Source organism: Gorilla gorilla, chromosome 2 (assembly GCF_029281585.2).
Source record: "Gorilla gorilla gorilla isolate KB3781 chromosome 2, NHGRI_mGorGor1-v2.1_pri, whole genome shotgun sequence".
In the NCBI taxonomy this organism is placed as follows: domain Eukaryota; kingdom Metazoa; phylum Chordata; class Mammalia; order Primates; family Hominidae; genus Gorilla; species Gorilla gorilla.
The window spans coordinates 154,444,876-154,462,412 of NC_086017.1; the positions used below are offsets into that span (position 1 = coordinate 154,444,876).

The 17,537-nt window shown below is 41.0% G+C and overlaps 1 protein-coding gene across 2 annotated transcripts in view; it reads right to left on the bottom strand.

The window, feature by feature from the left end:
• Window positions 1–4,646: 4,646 nt before the first annotated feature.
• SLC9A9 (solute carrier family 9 member A9) overlaps window positions 4,647–17,537 on the bottom strand; it is a 581,917-nt gene continuing 569,026 nt past the window's right edge. The window contains exons 15-16 of one of the 2 annotated variants that reach the window (XM_019024708.4): window positions 8,271–8,376; window positions 4,647–6,354 (exon numbers count right to left, since the gene is read on the bottom strand). In XM_019024708.4, the coding sequence (XP_018880253.1) occupies window positions 6,127–6,354; window positions 8,271–8,376 (334 nt within the window). In that variant the 3' untranslated portion in view covers window positions 4,647–6,126. Of the gene's footprint in view, window positions 6,355–8,270; window positions 8,377–8,853; window positions 8,983–17,537 lie in introns of those variants that run through there. The other variant, XM_055383461.2, reaches the window with a different exon arrangement.

Below are 17,537 nucleotides of genomic sequence, written 5' to 3' on the forward strand. Positions count from 1 at the left end.
GACCAGGCATGATGGTTTGAAGGGAAAAGTGATCAAGGTCCCTAAGAACTAAATTATGACCTAGGGCTGGAAAGTTGATATATACCTTGGAAGCAGGAGAGTGAAAGTGTATTGCTAGTTTTGCTAGCTGAAAGCAAACTGTTTGGGTGGTTTTTACTAACAGGTATCGAGGAAAAATGCATTTGCCAAATTGATAGCTGCGTGCCAGGTACCAGAGGATATGATAATTTGCTCAAGCTGGCCATTGCAGCTGAGAAGCAGTGTTACAGGTAGAGGCGTGAGTGGGGCAGGAGAGGGTTTTCCCCGTACCCACTAGAAATGTTGGGTGATGATGTGACATTTATCACATTGCCTCTCTAAAAATGATAATTCTGCAGCCAGGGAGAGACAATCTCCTGATGGTCCACGCCTGTTAACATTAAAAGTGTCAATTGAATACAGGCTCCAGGGAGAAACAACTCCTGGGCATGTGTGTTAAGAGACAAAAATGAGTAAAGTGTGATCTTCCAGGGGCTCGCTCCACCTGAAAAAGGAGGAAAACCTCAGATGGGCATGCGTCTAACTCCCTAAACACACTGCACGTGCTCACTTCCCAAGGGTAAGGAGGGCTCTGCACATGCAGGCTGCCCACCCTAAGGGAAGAATCATGGGAAAGACGTGAGCTTATAAAAGTCCTAGGATCAGGATTAAATGGGGCACTTGACCTTCTTCTTTAACCTTCACGTGCCCGCTTGTAACTTCCTTTTTCTCCCGTTCTAAGACCTTTTAAAACAAACTTCCATTCCTGCTCTGGAACTTGCCTTGGTCTCTTTTTCTGCGTTATGGCCCTCAGTTAAATTCATTCTTCTGAGGAGGCAAGGACTGAAGTTTTTACAGCCCCTTATAGATAGGTCACTGGTAACTTGGGGTTACTCAGATCTTTTCCACTGGTGACAGTAGGGCAGGTGTGTAAGGCCACAGGCACAACAACAGCAGAAATAAACATTTCTGATTTCCTCCAATCTGTTCTCTCAATTCCTGTTTAGTGAGTGAAATCATCAATCATCATCTAGACCTTAAACTTGGGGTAATTCTGAGCCTTTCCATCTTCCTTAACTTCCATATGCAATCAGTTACCAACTTTGTAAATTTAATTCTGAAACTTATCTAGAACCTGTCTTCTCCATCGTACCTGATACTGCCTTAGTTGCATCTCTTGTCACCTCTCTCTTGGGATATTGCACTGCTGCTGGTCTTACTAGCACCCCTTCTCCTGACAACCCACGTAGTTATATTCTTTGTCTAAAAGATTTCAATAGCTCCCCATTCTCACAGGATTGTGGCCCAGACTCATGTGGAATAGCTTATAGGTCCTCTAAGATGCCAGGCTGCTTCCTTCAACTGGAAGGCCTTCACTGTACTCTAGTGATCCAGCTCCACCTCCTGCCCCACAGACCAGCACCAATCATGTCTCCTTATCTTTCAAAAACTCTTATCTTTCAAGACTTCACTCAAATGTGGCTACTTTGAAGTGTTTCTTGACCATGCCTCCTCCTCCTTTCCCCTCTCCCATCTTGAAGGCAGGACAGCCCTCAGAATAGACATCTTCTTTCATGGGTCCTCCTTATTTAGACAGAATTCAGCAAGTGTCCATATTAATCATTTACATTTTTCATACCTTTAAATTTATTTTAATAAGCAGAGAACACATGCATATAGTATTGTTGTAGAAAACTAAAGTAATACAGATAAACCAAAAAGCATTCTTGATCTAGTTTTCCTAATCCTACACTGTTTGCTAATTAGACTATTATTCCAGGCTGTTTTTTCACTAACACATCTTGGAAATATTGCCTTGTAAGTGCATGCATATAGACCCATTTCTGTAGAGTATAATTGCCACAGAGTATTCCCTAGTATTGGTGCTCTGTCATTTACTTAACTCTTCTTCTATTAATGAATATTTTTTTTCCTCCTAGTTATTTAAGCTGACAGGAGTTTCATCTCATTTCCATCTGGTATGTCATAATTCTCTCCCTTCTCTCCTAGTGTTTTGCAGTAACAAACAGTGCCCCAATGAATATTGTTTTGTACACCTTCTTATGTATAAATGCCAAGGGGATACCTAAAAGTAGAAATTCTGGAGAGAAGATGTACATATTTAATTCTACATAGTCTTGGCACATTTTTGTACTTGGTAATTTTTTCTCTTCTCATATGTTGGTAAGAGTTCTTTGTATATTCTGAGGAATACTCCTCAGTCTGATATACAACACAAAGTGTGTATACATATTTTTCTCTAATCTTGCTTTAAAATTTGGTTTATTGTGTCTTTTGTCCTGTTTCATATTTTTATGTAGTGACTTTACGGTTTGCATCTGTGTTAGGAAGACTGTCCATATGCCAAGATTTACATATTTTTTTGTTTGTTTAGCAGTTTATATTACTTCAAATTTAGTTTTGTATATGTTAGAGGTTATTACCTACTTTTCTTTATTTCTCCAAATTGATAGTCAGTTGGCCCATTAATTCCTACCCCAAATTGAAATGCCATTTTTATTAACTAAGTTTCTAAATATAGAAATTCATGGGTCTGTTTCTGTACCTCGTATTAGGTTTTTCTTGATCTTATTGCTTATTTCTGGGTCAATACTACACTGTTCTAGTTATTAGAGCTTTATCATGTATTTTGCTATCTAATAAGAAATCATTCTTTTTTTAGCTGTCTTCTACTAGATGTTTGATGGATGGGACTGAGTCATTTGTCTGAATTTCAAGACTTTTTGTATAGTTCGCATCTGTGTATGTTAGATGATATAAATAAATAACCCAGAAGCTATTGGTGCTGCCCTTTGTATTTTCAGGATCTCCGAAAGTTTATGATAAAAATAACAGCTTTTCAGGTTTTTAACTCCTTTGATAGCTTAGTACTTGGAATGAGTTATTTCATAGGAATCTTATTTATTCAGAACCAAATTAAATAATGCATATGTGATGTACAAAGCTCAAAAGGGATAAAAGAGAAAAGCCAGGTCCCCTAGTTCTTAAAAGGCAGTGATATGACCAGTTCCTCATTTAACCTGCTAGAATGGCCGTGCATTATTCATCCCGTTCTGCAACTTGGTGTTTTCATTTAACAATAACGTCTTGGAAATCATTCCATATCAGCACATATGCTGTTTTATAAAATGGCTGTGCTATGATTTACTTAACCTGATGGCAATTCATTTGTTTTAGTAGAATACCTTTCATATGTATACTTTGTGGCACATCTAGAATAAAAGTTCTGCACATGAAATTGTTGGGTCAAAGGGTATTTAAAATTTCAGCTTTGATTTATATTAAATTGCCCTCTAAAAAATTCCTTGAAATCTCATGAATGAAGACCCTGATGTCACTTGCTACCAGGCTTCAGACTTGCTCAGACATGCCCAAGTACCACAGGGAACACCATAGAGGCCGTAGCTGGGAGCCCGGTAGAGGAAGTGAGTGGAAGTATGTGTGCATACACCCATGAATGTGTGTATGATGTACGTGATAGGAAGTTCAGGGAAGACCTGTAAGTCAATGAATTAGAGTCCTGCTTAAAGCTCTAGTGATGAGTAGAAGCATTAGTGGTTTGCATAAGGCTCTTTTACCTTTATTATTCATTAAAACTGGCAGTAAATAATAGGTTTGAATTTCACAGTCCTGATGCTAATCAAAGCACAGAGCATTTCTTAACATCATAAATTATTACCCTTACAATAGGAGCATAAAGGGAATTTGGTTTTATGAATTGCTAACTGGGACACTAGCCTCTGTTTGGCTCTTGGACTGATAGAGAGGGAAGAGGGCTGGTAATCACATCACGAAACTGGAACACTGTCTTACAGGTTGGGTGGGGCACAGTTTACTCAATCTTGTATCGTACCTACCTGAAGTTGGCTGGGATACCTGAAACAGCCCAGATTAAATAGGCAGTCATTGTCCACATTAGCAACAGCTCATGATGTTGTTCAGAGGGAAAGAGATTTTTGTTTCTAAGTAGGAAGAGGGCTTTGCCTGTGGGGCAGGAGGCTATTTTTGCTACACCATCTTAGCAAGTTGGTGCTAGTTTTAGATTGTGTACCCTCCCCTCCCCACTTGATCTCATTTCCATCTGGTATGTCATATTTCTCTTCCTTCTCTCCACTCCTGCCCCCTACTAAGGTTTGCCTTTTTTGGGTGGATCTTTTCTTTCCTTGGTGTCTTTCTCCACACAAAGAAAACGCCAAGTTCGCCTCCCTTCCTTTTAGCATGATAGGGACAGAAAAAAAGAGGAACCTTTTATCTTTTTGCCTTTCTTTTCTTTCTTTCTCCTCTAGTATCTATCTCCTCCCCCTATTTTTGTAGCTTTTGTGAACCCTGGTCATCCCTAGTGGGAAAGGTGGCATCTGTGCCCCTCTGCTTGACTCAGGTTTCCCTTCTCTGGGACGCCTCCCCAGTCCATCCCTGCTCTCTTCATTCCTTCAGTGAGTTGTCTTGCTAGTCTGTTAGCTGTTTCTGGCCCACAGGATCCCTGCATCTCCCATACATTAGCTTTCAGTGCCCGCTTCAGCTGGCACTCTGAGTACAAGAGCTTAGAACCACCAAATCACCTGGAAAGAGAAAATGACTTTAAATAAAGCATTAGCCAAACACAATCATACTTTGTAACAAAAATTTATTAGGATTAAGTCAAATTAGAAAACTTCATGCTCCACCACTTATTATATTTACCTGAAATGACAAAGTTATACTTAGCTTGAGTATAAAACTTGTGCCCCAGAGATTCTGTTTGGAAAGCAAAAAAATTGATGCACATAGCAGTGTGCCTGATACCACCACAGTGAATGTTGTTTAAGGCCTAACAAACAGTGGTCAGCAAAGCATACATTACTTTTAAGCTTTGGGTCCAAGGAAGATGTCATTCCCTACCTCCTTCAAAAGCAGACTCATCATAGCCTGGGCACCTAGGCCTGGAGCCTAGTTTTTCGAGTCTAATATGAACATCTGGATTTCAAGAGGTGCTAGGCTTGAGGTATCTTTATGGCTTAAAAGGCACAGGTCATGCAGCTGAATTAAAAGCTATCATGTTAGTCTCTGGAATGCAGGCCATGAGCCACGCCTTGTAAGGGGGAGACCTGAGGCCCTGTCCTTGGCTCCTCAGTGTAACCCACACATCATTGGCTCTGTTCCTCTCACCCTGCTCCTGCACTGCTCATCAGCTGTGAATGCTGGAATTGGAGGACAGGTTGGCGCTCCTGCACAGTCTGCTGCCAGGTAGAGAGCAACACAGGCTGCAGAATCCTACCCTCCAGCATATCGCGGGGAGCGGGGGACCTGCTGCACAGCCAAGAAGTGACTCACATGCAGGCAAGGACGGGAAGGCTTGTTCTTCAGGCACAACGTGGTATGGGGAGAAGAAACCTGGTTTTCTTGGAATGGTCCTACTAAGCTTGAAAGTGGTGCTGCATTTAGTGCAGGGCACACCCAGCCATAGGCAACCTCTTTGAGCGATGGTAGAAGTAGCATAAGAAGGATGCCAACAAGAACAATAGGTTCTTAAACTCAGTGTGGGCTCTGGGAAACCATCAGCAGTGGGTACGGAACACTTCTCTGGGCTCTGCCCTGGGGTCACTGAGAGCAAATGGGAGTCAAGTCCTCAAAATAAGAAACTTATCACTTACTAAATAGCTGTGCATTCCCTTCAGCTTAGGAGCAAAATATTTACTCTCAGAAGCTTTCTTTTCTTATTTTTAAACTCTCCCTAATGGAGGGAATAAAATCCAGAATAGAAGTGAAGGGCCTGGAGAGCCGCATTCGCAGCAGAAATGCCCTGAAGACCCAGCACAGCTGTCCCATCCTCCAGCAGCTAGACTCCTGATACCCCCATCCCCACCCGAGTCAATCCAGTAATCAGAATGGCTGCTGTCAAAAAACTAAACTCATTTGCATAATAGAGAGGGATAATAAAATCTCATTTCTTCAGGCACCAGAGGATCCATGTGATAAGGCTTTGATTCTCTCCAGTTTTTGCTCTTAATATGTTTTCCAGCCTCTCCCCTGTACTGCCTCATCAGCTTGGCTTGTATTCCTCAGTGAGTCTTGCATTACTTGTGATTACATCTGTACTCTTCATGCCAATTAATTCAACTGGGATTGACCCAAAGTTTGCTCAAGCTTGAGTTCATAGCCTCCCAGGCCAAGGTCTCCCTCATAAATGTTTTCCTTGCCTGGCGTCTGGGGTGAAGCTTTCTGGTCCAGACCTAGCCTTGCAGGAGGACTGCAGGGTGAGGAGGCTTGCTCCTGGTAATTTATGGCTAGTTCATCCTGGTTTACAATGCATTCCACATCATCCTCTTTTGGCTGTTCCTGGTTGGGAAAAGAGAGAGAGGTGTCACTTCATGATGAAGGCAGAAAACAATAGCAGTCCTACAATTTTTTTTTTTTTTAAACAGAATGCATGTTTTCCTTTCTGTAACTGCCCTGTCTGGCCTTGGCTGATGTTTCTGCTGCAGGCATGGTACAGCCTTTCCCTGAGTCAGCATTGAATATCTGATGCTGTACAGCCATAAGGGGTCTCTAAGTCTGAGGTAAGAGGTGTTAAAGAGCATGGTACTTTCATTTCCTCTTTGGGTTAAGGATGTTTCCACCACTGGTATTAACTAGGGTTGACAGGAATTAGGAGTTAGCATAATCCTACGATCTCAGAATAGGGGAAGATTTTCATGTTGGTTTTGTAACATTCCTGCCTATCAAAAAATCCTTGAAACACAGTTATTGCTACTTTTTTTTTTTTTTTTTTTTTGAGACAGAGTCTCACTCTGTTATCCAGCCTAGAGTGCAGTGTTGCGATCTCAGCTTACTTCAACCTCTGGTCTCTGGGGTTCAAGTGATTCCCCTGCTTCAGCCTCACGAGTAGCTGGGATTACAGGTGTGTGCCACCATCACATCTGGCTAATTTTTGTATTTTTAGTAGAGACGGGGTTTTGCCATGTTGGTCAGGCTGGTCTTGAACTCCTGACTGCAAGTGATCCATTCACTTTGGTCTCCCAAAGTGCTGGGATTACAGGCGTCAGCCACCACGCCTGGCCTCCTGTTACATTTTACCTTAAAAGTGTGTCTTCTCAGCATATTTCTTGGGATGAGTATCACAAGTCTAGAAATGGCTGGAAGTCACCATAGTGGATAATGCCAGAAGCTAACTGGATCTGGCTAATAATAATTTTTTCCATACAGAGGTTCCCTTGAAAGAATTAAGATCCCAACTCTTCCTCCACTGGCTTTGGGAAGGCCATACTAAACTACTTGTAGAATGGGCCCTTGCCGGGGGATTTTTAGGGCAGTGGTTTCCAACTTTCGCCTGTCCCAGGATCACATGGAGGGCTTGTTAAAATACAGATCATTGTTCAAGCTCAGGGTTTCTGAGGCGGGGCCTGAGAGTGTGCATTTCTAGTAAGTTCCCAAGTGAGGCTGCTGGTTTGGAGACTACTGTTTGAGAACCACTGCCTTAGGCTTCTGTGCCCTGAACACACCTGAGATGAGTTTTTGTCTGTGTACAGGGCTAGCCAGCTGGACACTTCTAAGGGCACTTGCAAACCTAAGACTGTGCTCTTCTCCAATTCCCTGACCTCTGATTTGTTAGTAATGATTCTAAGTGCCTCTCAGCATTTTTCATTCCACTCCCTTGAGCCATAAATCACAGGCCTAATATTCAAAACCTCAAAACACAGCAGTTTGTGAGGATGCTTCTTTTACATTTTCTAAGGTCATTTTATGGTTAAAAATATTGGTAACAATAAAAAAGAATAAGCCAACATCAGCAACAATTGACAAGAGAAATGCTTCCTAGTGCAGTGAATTTTTAAAAAATGCTTCCTCCTCAGGCCGGGTGCGGTGCCTGTAATCCCAGCACTTTGGGAGGTTGAGGCAGGTGGATCACGAGGTCAGGAGATTGAGACCATCCTGGGTAAAATGGTGAAACCCTGTCTCTACTAAAAGTACAAAAAATTAGCTGGGTGTGGTGGCAGGCTCCTGTAGTCCCAGCTACTCGGGAGGCCGAGGTAGGAGAATGGCATGAACCCGGGAGGCAGAGCTTGCAGTGAGCTGAGATCACGCCACTGCACTCCAGCCTGGGCAACAGAGCAAGACTCCGTCTCAAAAAAAAAAAAGCTTCCTCCTCAATCCTGCAAGTAGCAGGCTTTTTGAGGTTCCTGGGCTCATCGATATTCACCAAGTCTGTCCCACAAGGGATATTCCCTCACCCTAGAGGCCTGAGATTTACTTACCCCATAGGCTTGAGGACTGGTAAGCAGCCTGGAAATCGGACCACACCATTCAGGTAATGTTGTAGTCAGCGGAGGACCAGAGTGGGTTAAAATTGGTTTCAGATACCTGGGAGGCCTGTTAAGGAATACTTGTCAACAGGGAGTTAGGATTTAGGAATCTTACGCTGCACAAACCTTTGTATGCTGAGACAGCTACATTTGCCTTTAAATCCCCTACTCCCTCACTTAGGAAGAAATTTGCCCTGCAAAAATTGCTGTTTATAATCTTTGTTACACATACTTTTCCAGCCTTCCTGATAGCCTTTAATCATGAAGAAACGGTGGATGGCCCATGCTGCATCAGAAGTGTAAATGTGCTCTTCCCATCCTATCCCCAACTCAATGTCTCATTTGCTTAGAGAATGCATTCTTAAGAATTACCTTAAAGGATAACATAAAAGATTGTATTTTCTTAAAACTGTACACACGCATAGCTTAAACTGCCAGTAAGTTTTACAAAGATGCAAGAGGTATTTTATAAAATGTTCAGTTATTTTAGAGCTAGGTAGTGAACATAGATTGTTTTCCAAAATACTTACTTTTTCACTATTCAACAGTCACTTTAAACTTCATACATCAATGGATTTCTATACAAAATTATGTAAATAAGTTGGTGCTGGGTTTATTCTGTTGTCTAGCAGCTGTCTTTCTCATCTCTTCATTCCAAAGTGCTCTAACAAGAGAAAAACTTGTTCATCTAAAGCCATTGTTTCCTCCAATCTATCAATAATGAAATCCCCAGAGCTGCCTCAGGTTGCCTTATTTGAGTTTTTTTGCTCAAAGGAAAGCAGTGGAATTATTTCAGCATTCCATCAGAAATGACTTTTAAGCTTTATATTACTTCCTGTGCTGGAGAATATTTCACTTCATCAACTTTCCAAAAAGCTATAGTAAATAGGGAAAGGGAAAAAATGGAGAGGAGTTATCATTGGTTGGATCATGAAGATCCGCAGCTGTGCTCAGGCACTCAGGGCATGAGATGATCTTGGAGATGCCTCTAGTGGAGTCCATCCATAGCTGGATAATTCACATGCCATTCTCATGATGCCCTGAGCATGTGGGCATAGAGGGAAGATGCAGCCCAGTGGAGGCTAAAGAATCTGGTACTTCTGGCTTGATGTATTTGTCACCAAAGCAGGCCATGCACCTGAACGAAGCCTTGTTATGATGTGAGGAGAGTGACTGGGAAGATGTTAGGAGGGCCTGCAATTCCAATTGCAAATAGAAAAGTTGATCCCTCCTTTCAGATGGGCAGCTGTTGTGCCCAGTTAGGTGAAGATATTAAAGTTCAGAGCCTGGTATTTGGTGTAATATCTTGTAAATATATCTACAAATCTGAAAAGCTCTTGATGTTCTTTTAATTTTCATTAGTGTTATTTCTTTCATTTTACGTATGAAGGAATTGAGGCCTAGAGATATAATTTTAAATAATCCAAAGGCTCCCTCCGCTATTTGAATCCTCCAATATCACCCCTAGAAGACAATTCTCAGGGCAGGGTCAGGGTTTGCAACCAGCTGGGTTTTCTGGAGAGCAAAGCACAAGATCTCGCCCCTGCTGGGGAGCTGCAGACTCAGGCTGGGGTACGTGATCTTTCTAGGGTTTATAGTAGGTATGGGTCAATAAAAATGTCTTTATGGAGGTGAGGTGGACAAGATATATGTACAACTGGAGTACAAATTAAAAAAAATCCAGCCAATTTTATTTCCAGGTGGAAGGATGGAAAAGTGACAGCAAGTAAGCAACATTTTTAGTGATGTCATGTTAAAAGAAAAAAAAAAAGTTTGTCAAGGCTCTGAGCTTGAGAGAGGCCTGAGCAACTTCTGCTGAGAGGCTCGGCATACTGAAAAAGCCAAAATAATGTTACAAAAGTAAAATATAAGTTTAGGATTGTGTAATGAACACCCTTAAAAAATCCTGATGAGGTTATTATCTCTTTAAATCTATGCATAGTAGTGCTCCTTTATTTATGGTTTAACTTTTTATGGTTTTAGTTACCCGTGGTCAACCACAGTCCAAAAAAATTAAATGGAAAATCCAGAAATAATTCACAAGTTTTAAATCGTGTGCCATTCTGAGTTGAGTGATATCTCGCACTGTCCATTCCATCCCACATGGGACATGAATCATCCCTTTGTGCAGCATACACATACTGTCTACACTACTTGCCCCCTAGTCACTTAGTAGCCATTGTGGTTATCAGATCAAAAAAGCATAGTGTATACAGAGTTTAGCATATGTGAGGTTTCAGGCATCCATGGGGGTCAGGGAACATATCCCCAGCAGATAAGGGGGTACTACTATATAATGCTATTGGAGTAAATGCTTAAAGGCTGAATGTGTGGCTTTTAGTGAGTATGAGGACTAAACTGAACAGTATCACTTGGCTCCCTCTGTACAGGCTCCAGGATTTTGACTCAGACCCAGGCATAAATGCCAGCCCTGCCACTTTACTGACCATATGGCCTAGTTACTTATCCTCTGAGCCTCAGGCTTTGTTGTGAATATTGACTGAAATAACATATGTAGAAATGGTTTTAAACCTTGATATGCTATAAAAATGCTACTTACTTAAAAAACTGTCTGAGTAATGTTTTCTGGAGAAACTGGTGTCTCATTGTTCGATAATGATGGGAAAACGATACTGAAGGTAGAGATAAGAGCTTTGTGCTCCAGTCATTTGGTGTAGCACCCAGATTCATGGACTACTAAGTGGATGGAAATTTTAAGGTGGTTCTATACCCCTAAACAGCTATTTTGGTAAACTTTATTGTTCAGGGGGCTAGCATGAGGTGGTGAGTGAGAGGTGGGTAGAATTAGTTGATGTAAGACTCTCCTGGGAATTACGTGGCATCATTTTGCCTGTCCTGGTATCCAAGTAGCTGTGGGTCAACTGAGGTATACTCTCTGTGGCTGTGAATGGGATACACAGAGTGCGGTCTGCAGCCATATCAAATGTGGAGCAGAGTCTGTTCTCCAGCATCTTGGTTTGCCCAGTGCTTGCTATATATTATGTGCACAATGGATGTTTGGATTTAGAATATAGGAAAATATTCAGGGGTGTATGAGAGATGGAAGTAGATTCAGAGGAACGGTGCCAGGGAAGAATGAAGGGGCAGATTACAGCCAACAAATGAGTTTTCTGAGTGCTAGAAACCTAAGAAAGGGGAAATCAAAGTTGGACTACTTGGGCCTGAGTTATCAGGTGGAGGGGACCTTAGGAAGAGTGGTAGTGGCATAAAATAAGGTGATTTAAAAAACCATTTTCTTTCACTCACTCATTCATTTGTTCCATCATACACTCACAGGTTTTTGTTTCATGTGCCAAGCTAGTGAGGAACAGAGACAAGGCACCCATACAAGGAAAGGAACCATTACATTACAGAATAGAAAATTCCCTTTTCTCGAAACTGTGGTCTCCTGAAGGCAGTCCCCTTCACCTGGATACGGTGTGGCACTTCTTAGATACTTACTTACGAAATAGTACTTGAATTAATGAAGGTAACAGGCTCAGAGAAGGTAAATAAATTGTTCAATGGAAACTGCTGATTAGTTTACAGCAGAGCTAGGCCTGAATTCAGGGGCTCTTCTACCACACTGAGCTATCCTTCTTCTGTTACGAAGACACTGAGTAACGGGACTTGCCTAATTGGATAACCAATTTGGAATTGGGGACTTCCTGAGTTCTTCATTGCTGAGCAATGTCTGGAAAGTGGCTGGATCTCCAGGGTTACCTGAATTATTAAAAGGTAAGAAAACTCTTCTATCTATTAAAAAAAACCCAACTGCAGATTTTGCAAAATGTGTTATTTTTCTCATCAGCTTCCAGAATGGGGAGGGAGGTTCCCCATTGGGTATTTTTAATATGACTAGTTTTGCTTCTCTAATAAGCTAGAAATGCATTGAGACAAAAAATGTTCAGCTCTGGGGGAAAAACAATGACTTTTCTCATCTTTAAAGGGCATAAGTTTGAGAATAGCAGTGTGGTTCAGGAGACATAAGTAAAAGCTGGAACTCTACCCAGAATTTAACTTGTGTGAAATAGGAAAGACAGTTAGCAAGTGCATTTTCTCCTTTGGTCTGGGCTAACAGCAGGTCCAGAGCTAAATTTGGTGTTTAACTGAATAACATCCAAAATACCTGGTGACATTGATTGATCTTTTGTTGTTGTTTACTTTAAATCATCATGTTTTGTCCATTGTATGTTGCTAAAACCAATGGGTACACAGCTTAAGCCTATGGCTTGTATGATGTGGCTTTGCATAGGTCAGTGAGAAGCAAAAACCCCAACGATCCAGCTCCACAAATGAGCACCTGCTCCTTTGAAGGACTCAACTCCATTGCACCTATGTGGACTGAATGTCTGCATCCCCCCACCCTCTAACATAGCTAGGGTTATGTTGAAGCCCTAGCCCCAATGTGACATTTGGAGATGGGGCCTTTGGGAGCTAATCAGGGTGGGGCCCTTATGATAGAATTAATATCCTTATAAGAAGAGATGCCAGGGAGTTTGTTCTCTCTCTCCCTCTTCCCACCTTCCACAAAGAAGAGGTCATGTGAGACCATAGCAAGAAGGCAGCCATCTGCAAGCCAGGAGGACAGCCCTCACCAAGACCTGACCACTCTATTCTTCCAGCCTCCAAAACTGAGAAAATTTCTGTTGTTTAAACCACCTAATCTATGGTATTTTGTTATGGCAGCCCAAGTAGACTAAGACATCACTTATCTTGGGCCCTCTTTAAAAATCTTTACTTTTAGGACCCTGTGGAGCTGTGTTCTATTTTTCTCTGAACTTGCCTCATCATGAAAATCATCTAGAACATTTGTTAAAAATTCAGATTTTAAAGACCTCTCTTGGAGATTCTGATTCAGCAGATCTGGGAAGTAAACGAAGACACTGAATTTTCAGCAGTCATCACAGGTGACTGATCAAGTGAATTTGGAATTCTCTGGAGTATTGCCCTCCCATATGAGATTCAAATCTTAAATAGTAGACAATGTTCTTTTTGTCTCCCTATGTCCATAAGCCATCATTTTTAGGGTGAGGACAGGTATAAGTTAAGCCACAATCCTATTTGTCTCTGAACCCAGACCTATATAGTGGTCTCTGCCAGTTGTTGCATCTTGTCTAAGGGCTGGGTTAGATACTTGACTCAACAAAATGAATACTCAATGTTATACTTGGGAGTGGATTAACAAATGATCACATCTCAGCTTGTGGAAGAAGACTTTTTGCCTACTGGGAGCATTCGCAAGTGTTTACAGACTTGATAAATGGTCTTGTTATAAGGGTAAAATGCTTGTCAGCACACAGCTGTGTGAAGAAGGAAAGCACATTTATCTCCATATAGGATTTTCAGGAATACTCTACCCTACACCCTTTCATTTATGTAGCATTTCCATATGTCTTATTTTCTCTTTACACTTGTAATTGGGTACTATAATCCCATTTTACAGATCAAGAAATGTGTAAACAGATGGCTTTTCTATTCCCTTCTATTCTTACTAAGATCTGGACACTAAAGATTGCTATATACTGTGGGGTGCTGGCAAATGGTTTAACAATTGACTCTCTGTTGGGGAAGACAGGCTGGATTTGTAGCATTTCCCAATTTCCATGGTGTATAAATACTCCCACCATGGCTAATTTCAAGCTACTGACACAAAGTTACTGACTCTGGAGTTGAAAAAAGTGTACAAACTGTTGGTGTGAACTGGCTTCACCATGCCACTGGTTATAGATCTCATGAGTTCTTATGGATATTTCCAGTTCAAATATTTCTGTTTTTCAAGGACACAAAGAATCAAATGAGAATATTCCCCAATGATTCATTTGCTTTCTCCTAGATCACAGACACAACAATCTCAGAATAATACTGATAATGCCACCATAATAATTACCTAAAACATTAAAATATTTTTGCCATATCCTTGCATTCTGACCTCCCATTTACAAAACTCCTGCAGTATAACTATAGATGGTTATCATATATTTATATTGTCTGGACATATAGCCATTACAGACTATATTGTTTCCCTCTTAACTATCATTTAGTCCTAGCTAAATGATCAGGTGACTACTGATCTCATGCCTACCTCCTCCAGGCCTTTTGTCAATTTCTCTCTAGTCACCTTGATTGTCTGAAGCTTGTTCTTCAGTAGAGTTCTCAGCAAGGGTTCACGGGAACAATATTCTGAGGTCTTGTATGTTGATAATAGTTTGTGCCTATTTTGAAAGTCATTTTGCTGGAAATAAAAGCATTGGCTTATACTTTGAGCACATTAAATGTATTTTATTTCTTTTGACATGCAAAGTTGTTCCTGAAAAGTTTAATGAACTTGTGGAAACTTTCTTTCTACCACAAATCACATGCTTCCCCCTGCCCCCCAAGATGCCCAAAGGACTTTTTCTTTAAAGTTCATTAATTTTGTTAAAACTTATCTAATGTTGGTTGTTCTAGGTTGATGTCTCAGGTACATTGTGTGCTCTTTCAATGTATAGTTCCAAGGGTGTTATTTCAAGATCGTTTTTAGGAGCATTCTATTCCCTTGCTTTGCGTTTCTTCTTTAGGGACTCCTGTTCTCTAGATGTTCAATTTCTTAATCTTCAATATGTGTCACTTTCTCTTGAATTATTTTTATTTCTGATTTTTTTCTTCCCCTTCACCTGGTATTTCTCTTAAGATATTATCAATTGTGTTTATTCACTTTTGTATTCCTTCTAATTTAGACTTGATTTATTAAATGATTTTTTTCTATTTCTAGAGTTTGTTTTTCTAATTCTTTCATGTCTTGTATCATTTTCTTAGTCTCTTAACTTGTTTGATGTAATATGTTATAATTTTTATTTGTTTTATGAGCATGTCTTTCCGGCATGTTTTCATTGTTTGTAGGAACATTATTCTATTCCACACCCTCATTTTTCTTATAATAGCTCTGTTATAGGAACTGACCTCTATTCATTTCTATTGTTAACTTTTACATGAAATTCATTTTCCTAAGAGAATGAGGCAGGATTTAGAAAACTTTCTAAGCTTCAGAGTTCTCTCTTCGGTTGTTTTTTCACAGTGTGAAGTATGGCGGTTTGCATGATGAGCTTTCCTGCTGTTTCCCTCCCCAGCTGATCTAGACCTAGTCTGTCTTTCCCTTGTCTCTACTGACCCTATCCTGCTCAATTCTAATTCCTCCAGGAAGTTTCTTCTCAGTATAGGGCCCTGTCCTAGGAGGGAGCCCATGTGGATCCATTTTGAAAGCTCTCAGGGGCCTTGACGACTCCAGCCTCTGTCTACCTTACTGAGACCATCTAGTTACTACTGTTAGAGAATGTGATAGCCCCAACTCCAGTTCTAAGGATGTTTTCAAAAACATTCCAACTATACTTTTCAGGGAATACCGTTGACTAATTAGAGGTTCTCCTGTCTTCAGGTCTATCCGATGCTACTCCATTGCTTCCTTTTTCCTGCTGCATATACTTGTGGTATTGGTGGTTTGTCTCTGCCCACTTGTAATTTTAGATTTGCTGTAAATGTGTCTCTGGGTTTTTGGTTTTGTTATTTAATTGTTCTGCCTGTTTCTATGTAGGGATTTGGAGGGATTGAAAGACTATGCTTGTGATGTCAGTGCCATCTTCTAGGAACTGCATTTTATCTGATCTTCTATCTTTGTTGATTAGTAAAGTGTCTAGCATATTACCAAGGAATAGGAGAAACATGATCTAGTTAGATTTTGATATTGTTTTCTGTAGGGGCTGCTTAAGCTGACTAGGAACTGTCCATGAGTCAAACAATGTAGCTTAGAATTATCAAAATGAACTTCCTATATCACAACCAGGTGAGTCAGATGATATCTGAAACCATGGTTCTTAACCTTCCCTGGCTGTAGAGTTTTGTCTAAAAAAAAAAAACCTCCAAAAAACTGCCTACATGCATGTTATTTGCATACAATTTCACATGACATTTCAGAGAGTTTTCAGATGCCTTGAAACTCATCCATAACCCCCTAGAGACCTGAATTAGGAAACTCTGGTCAGGGATGATTAAGTATTAATATGAGGGCAGATTAAAGGCTGATAAAGTGGTATGCTTAGTATCTTAGTTGTATTGGGAGTTGGTTTTAGCAATGATATCTATAGCATCTACCTATCAAATGTTAAGATAACTCTATTTGGCTCCTCAGAGCCAGCCAGGCAATCAAGGGACAGAGAAAGGGCAGTGGAGTTGGTTGGAAAAGTTAAAGGAAAGAAAGTGGTTCTTTCTTTCTTAAGTGGTTCTTTCTTAAGCAACCAGCTTAAGTAGGGCAAATGGACACAAGATAAACAAGGGGCCATATTGGAATCATGAGGCTGGAGGAAACCTGAGAGTTCATCTGATCTATATCCTTGGATCTTAATACAGAAGAAAGTCGAAACCCAGTGTTTCCCTAAGTGTAGTCTCCTGACCATCTGCATCAGAATTTCCTCTTGTGCTTGTTAAAATACCATTCCTGGGGCCTTGAAGCTAATATCCTTGGGCAGGACCTAGTAATCTGCATTTCAACAATGCTCTGAAAACCACTGGAGCAGAATGGTATCTGGTCTCTTGAAAGGCTCTGAGTTTGGAAGTGTTGCATCTATGAGCTGCATAGTGCCATGGTAACAATATAAATTTTACCACTATTAGGTCTTTAAAACTTTTCCCTTTGGACACACAGATCAAAAGATTTCCAGGGATCTTTGCCACCTACCAGATACAGATAAAATCCATTTGTGCCATATGGATAGTGTTACATTTGGCTCAAGTTGTTTTGAAAGAAAACATTTCTGGAGAAGAATGCTGCTGCCACTTGCATAGAGTGAGCCTTGGCTTTTAGTGGCTTTCTGGTTAGAGGAAGTGCCACCAGACCTAGATGCCCTCTGTTAGCTTGTGGTGACTTTGACAACAGGCCTTTGAAGGTCACTTCCCTGACAATTTGTTGGAGAAATGGACTCTGAGAAGCAACTGTGCTCCTCCGTTCCAAGTCTTCTCTCTGGTTTGAGGAAAAATTTCCACTTGATTTCTGCTCCCAACACTGACTGGATGTAGTCCTATAAGCACTAGAGTTTTAGCTAGCTATCCCAGAGCTCACACTTAAGATAAGGGTGGCAGCTCATCCCATACTCCCTGGGGCTGGGTCCCCCGTTTGTCTCCCAAAATGGAGTGTGTGCCTGAGAATGATGGTATCCAGCTTCATCCATGTCCGTGCAGAGGACATGA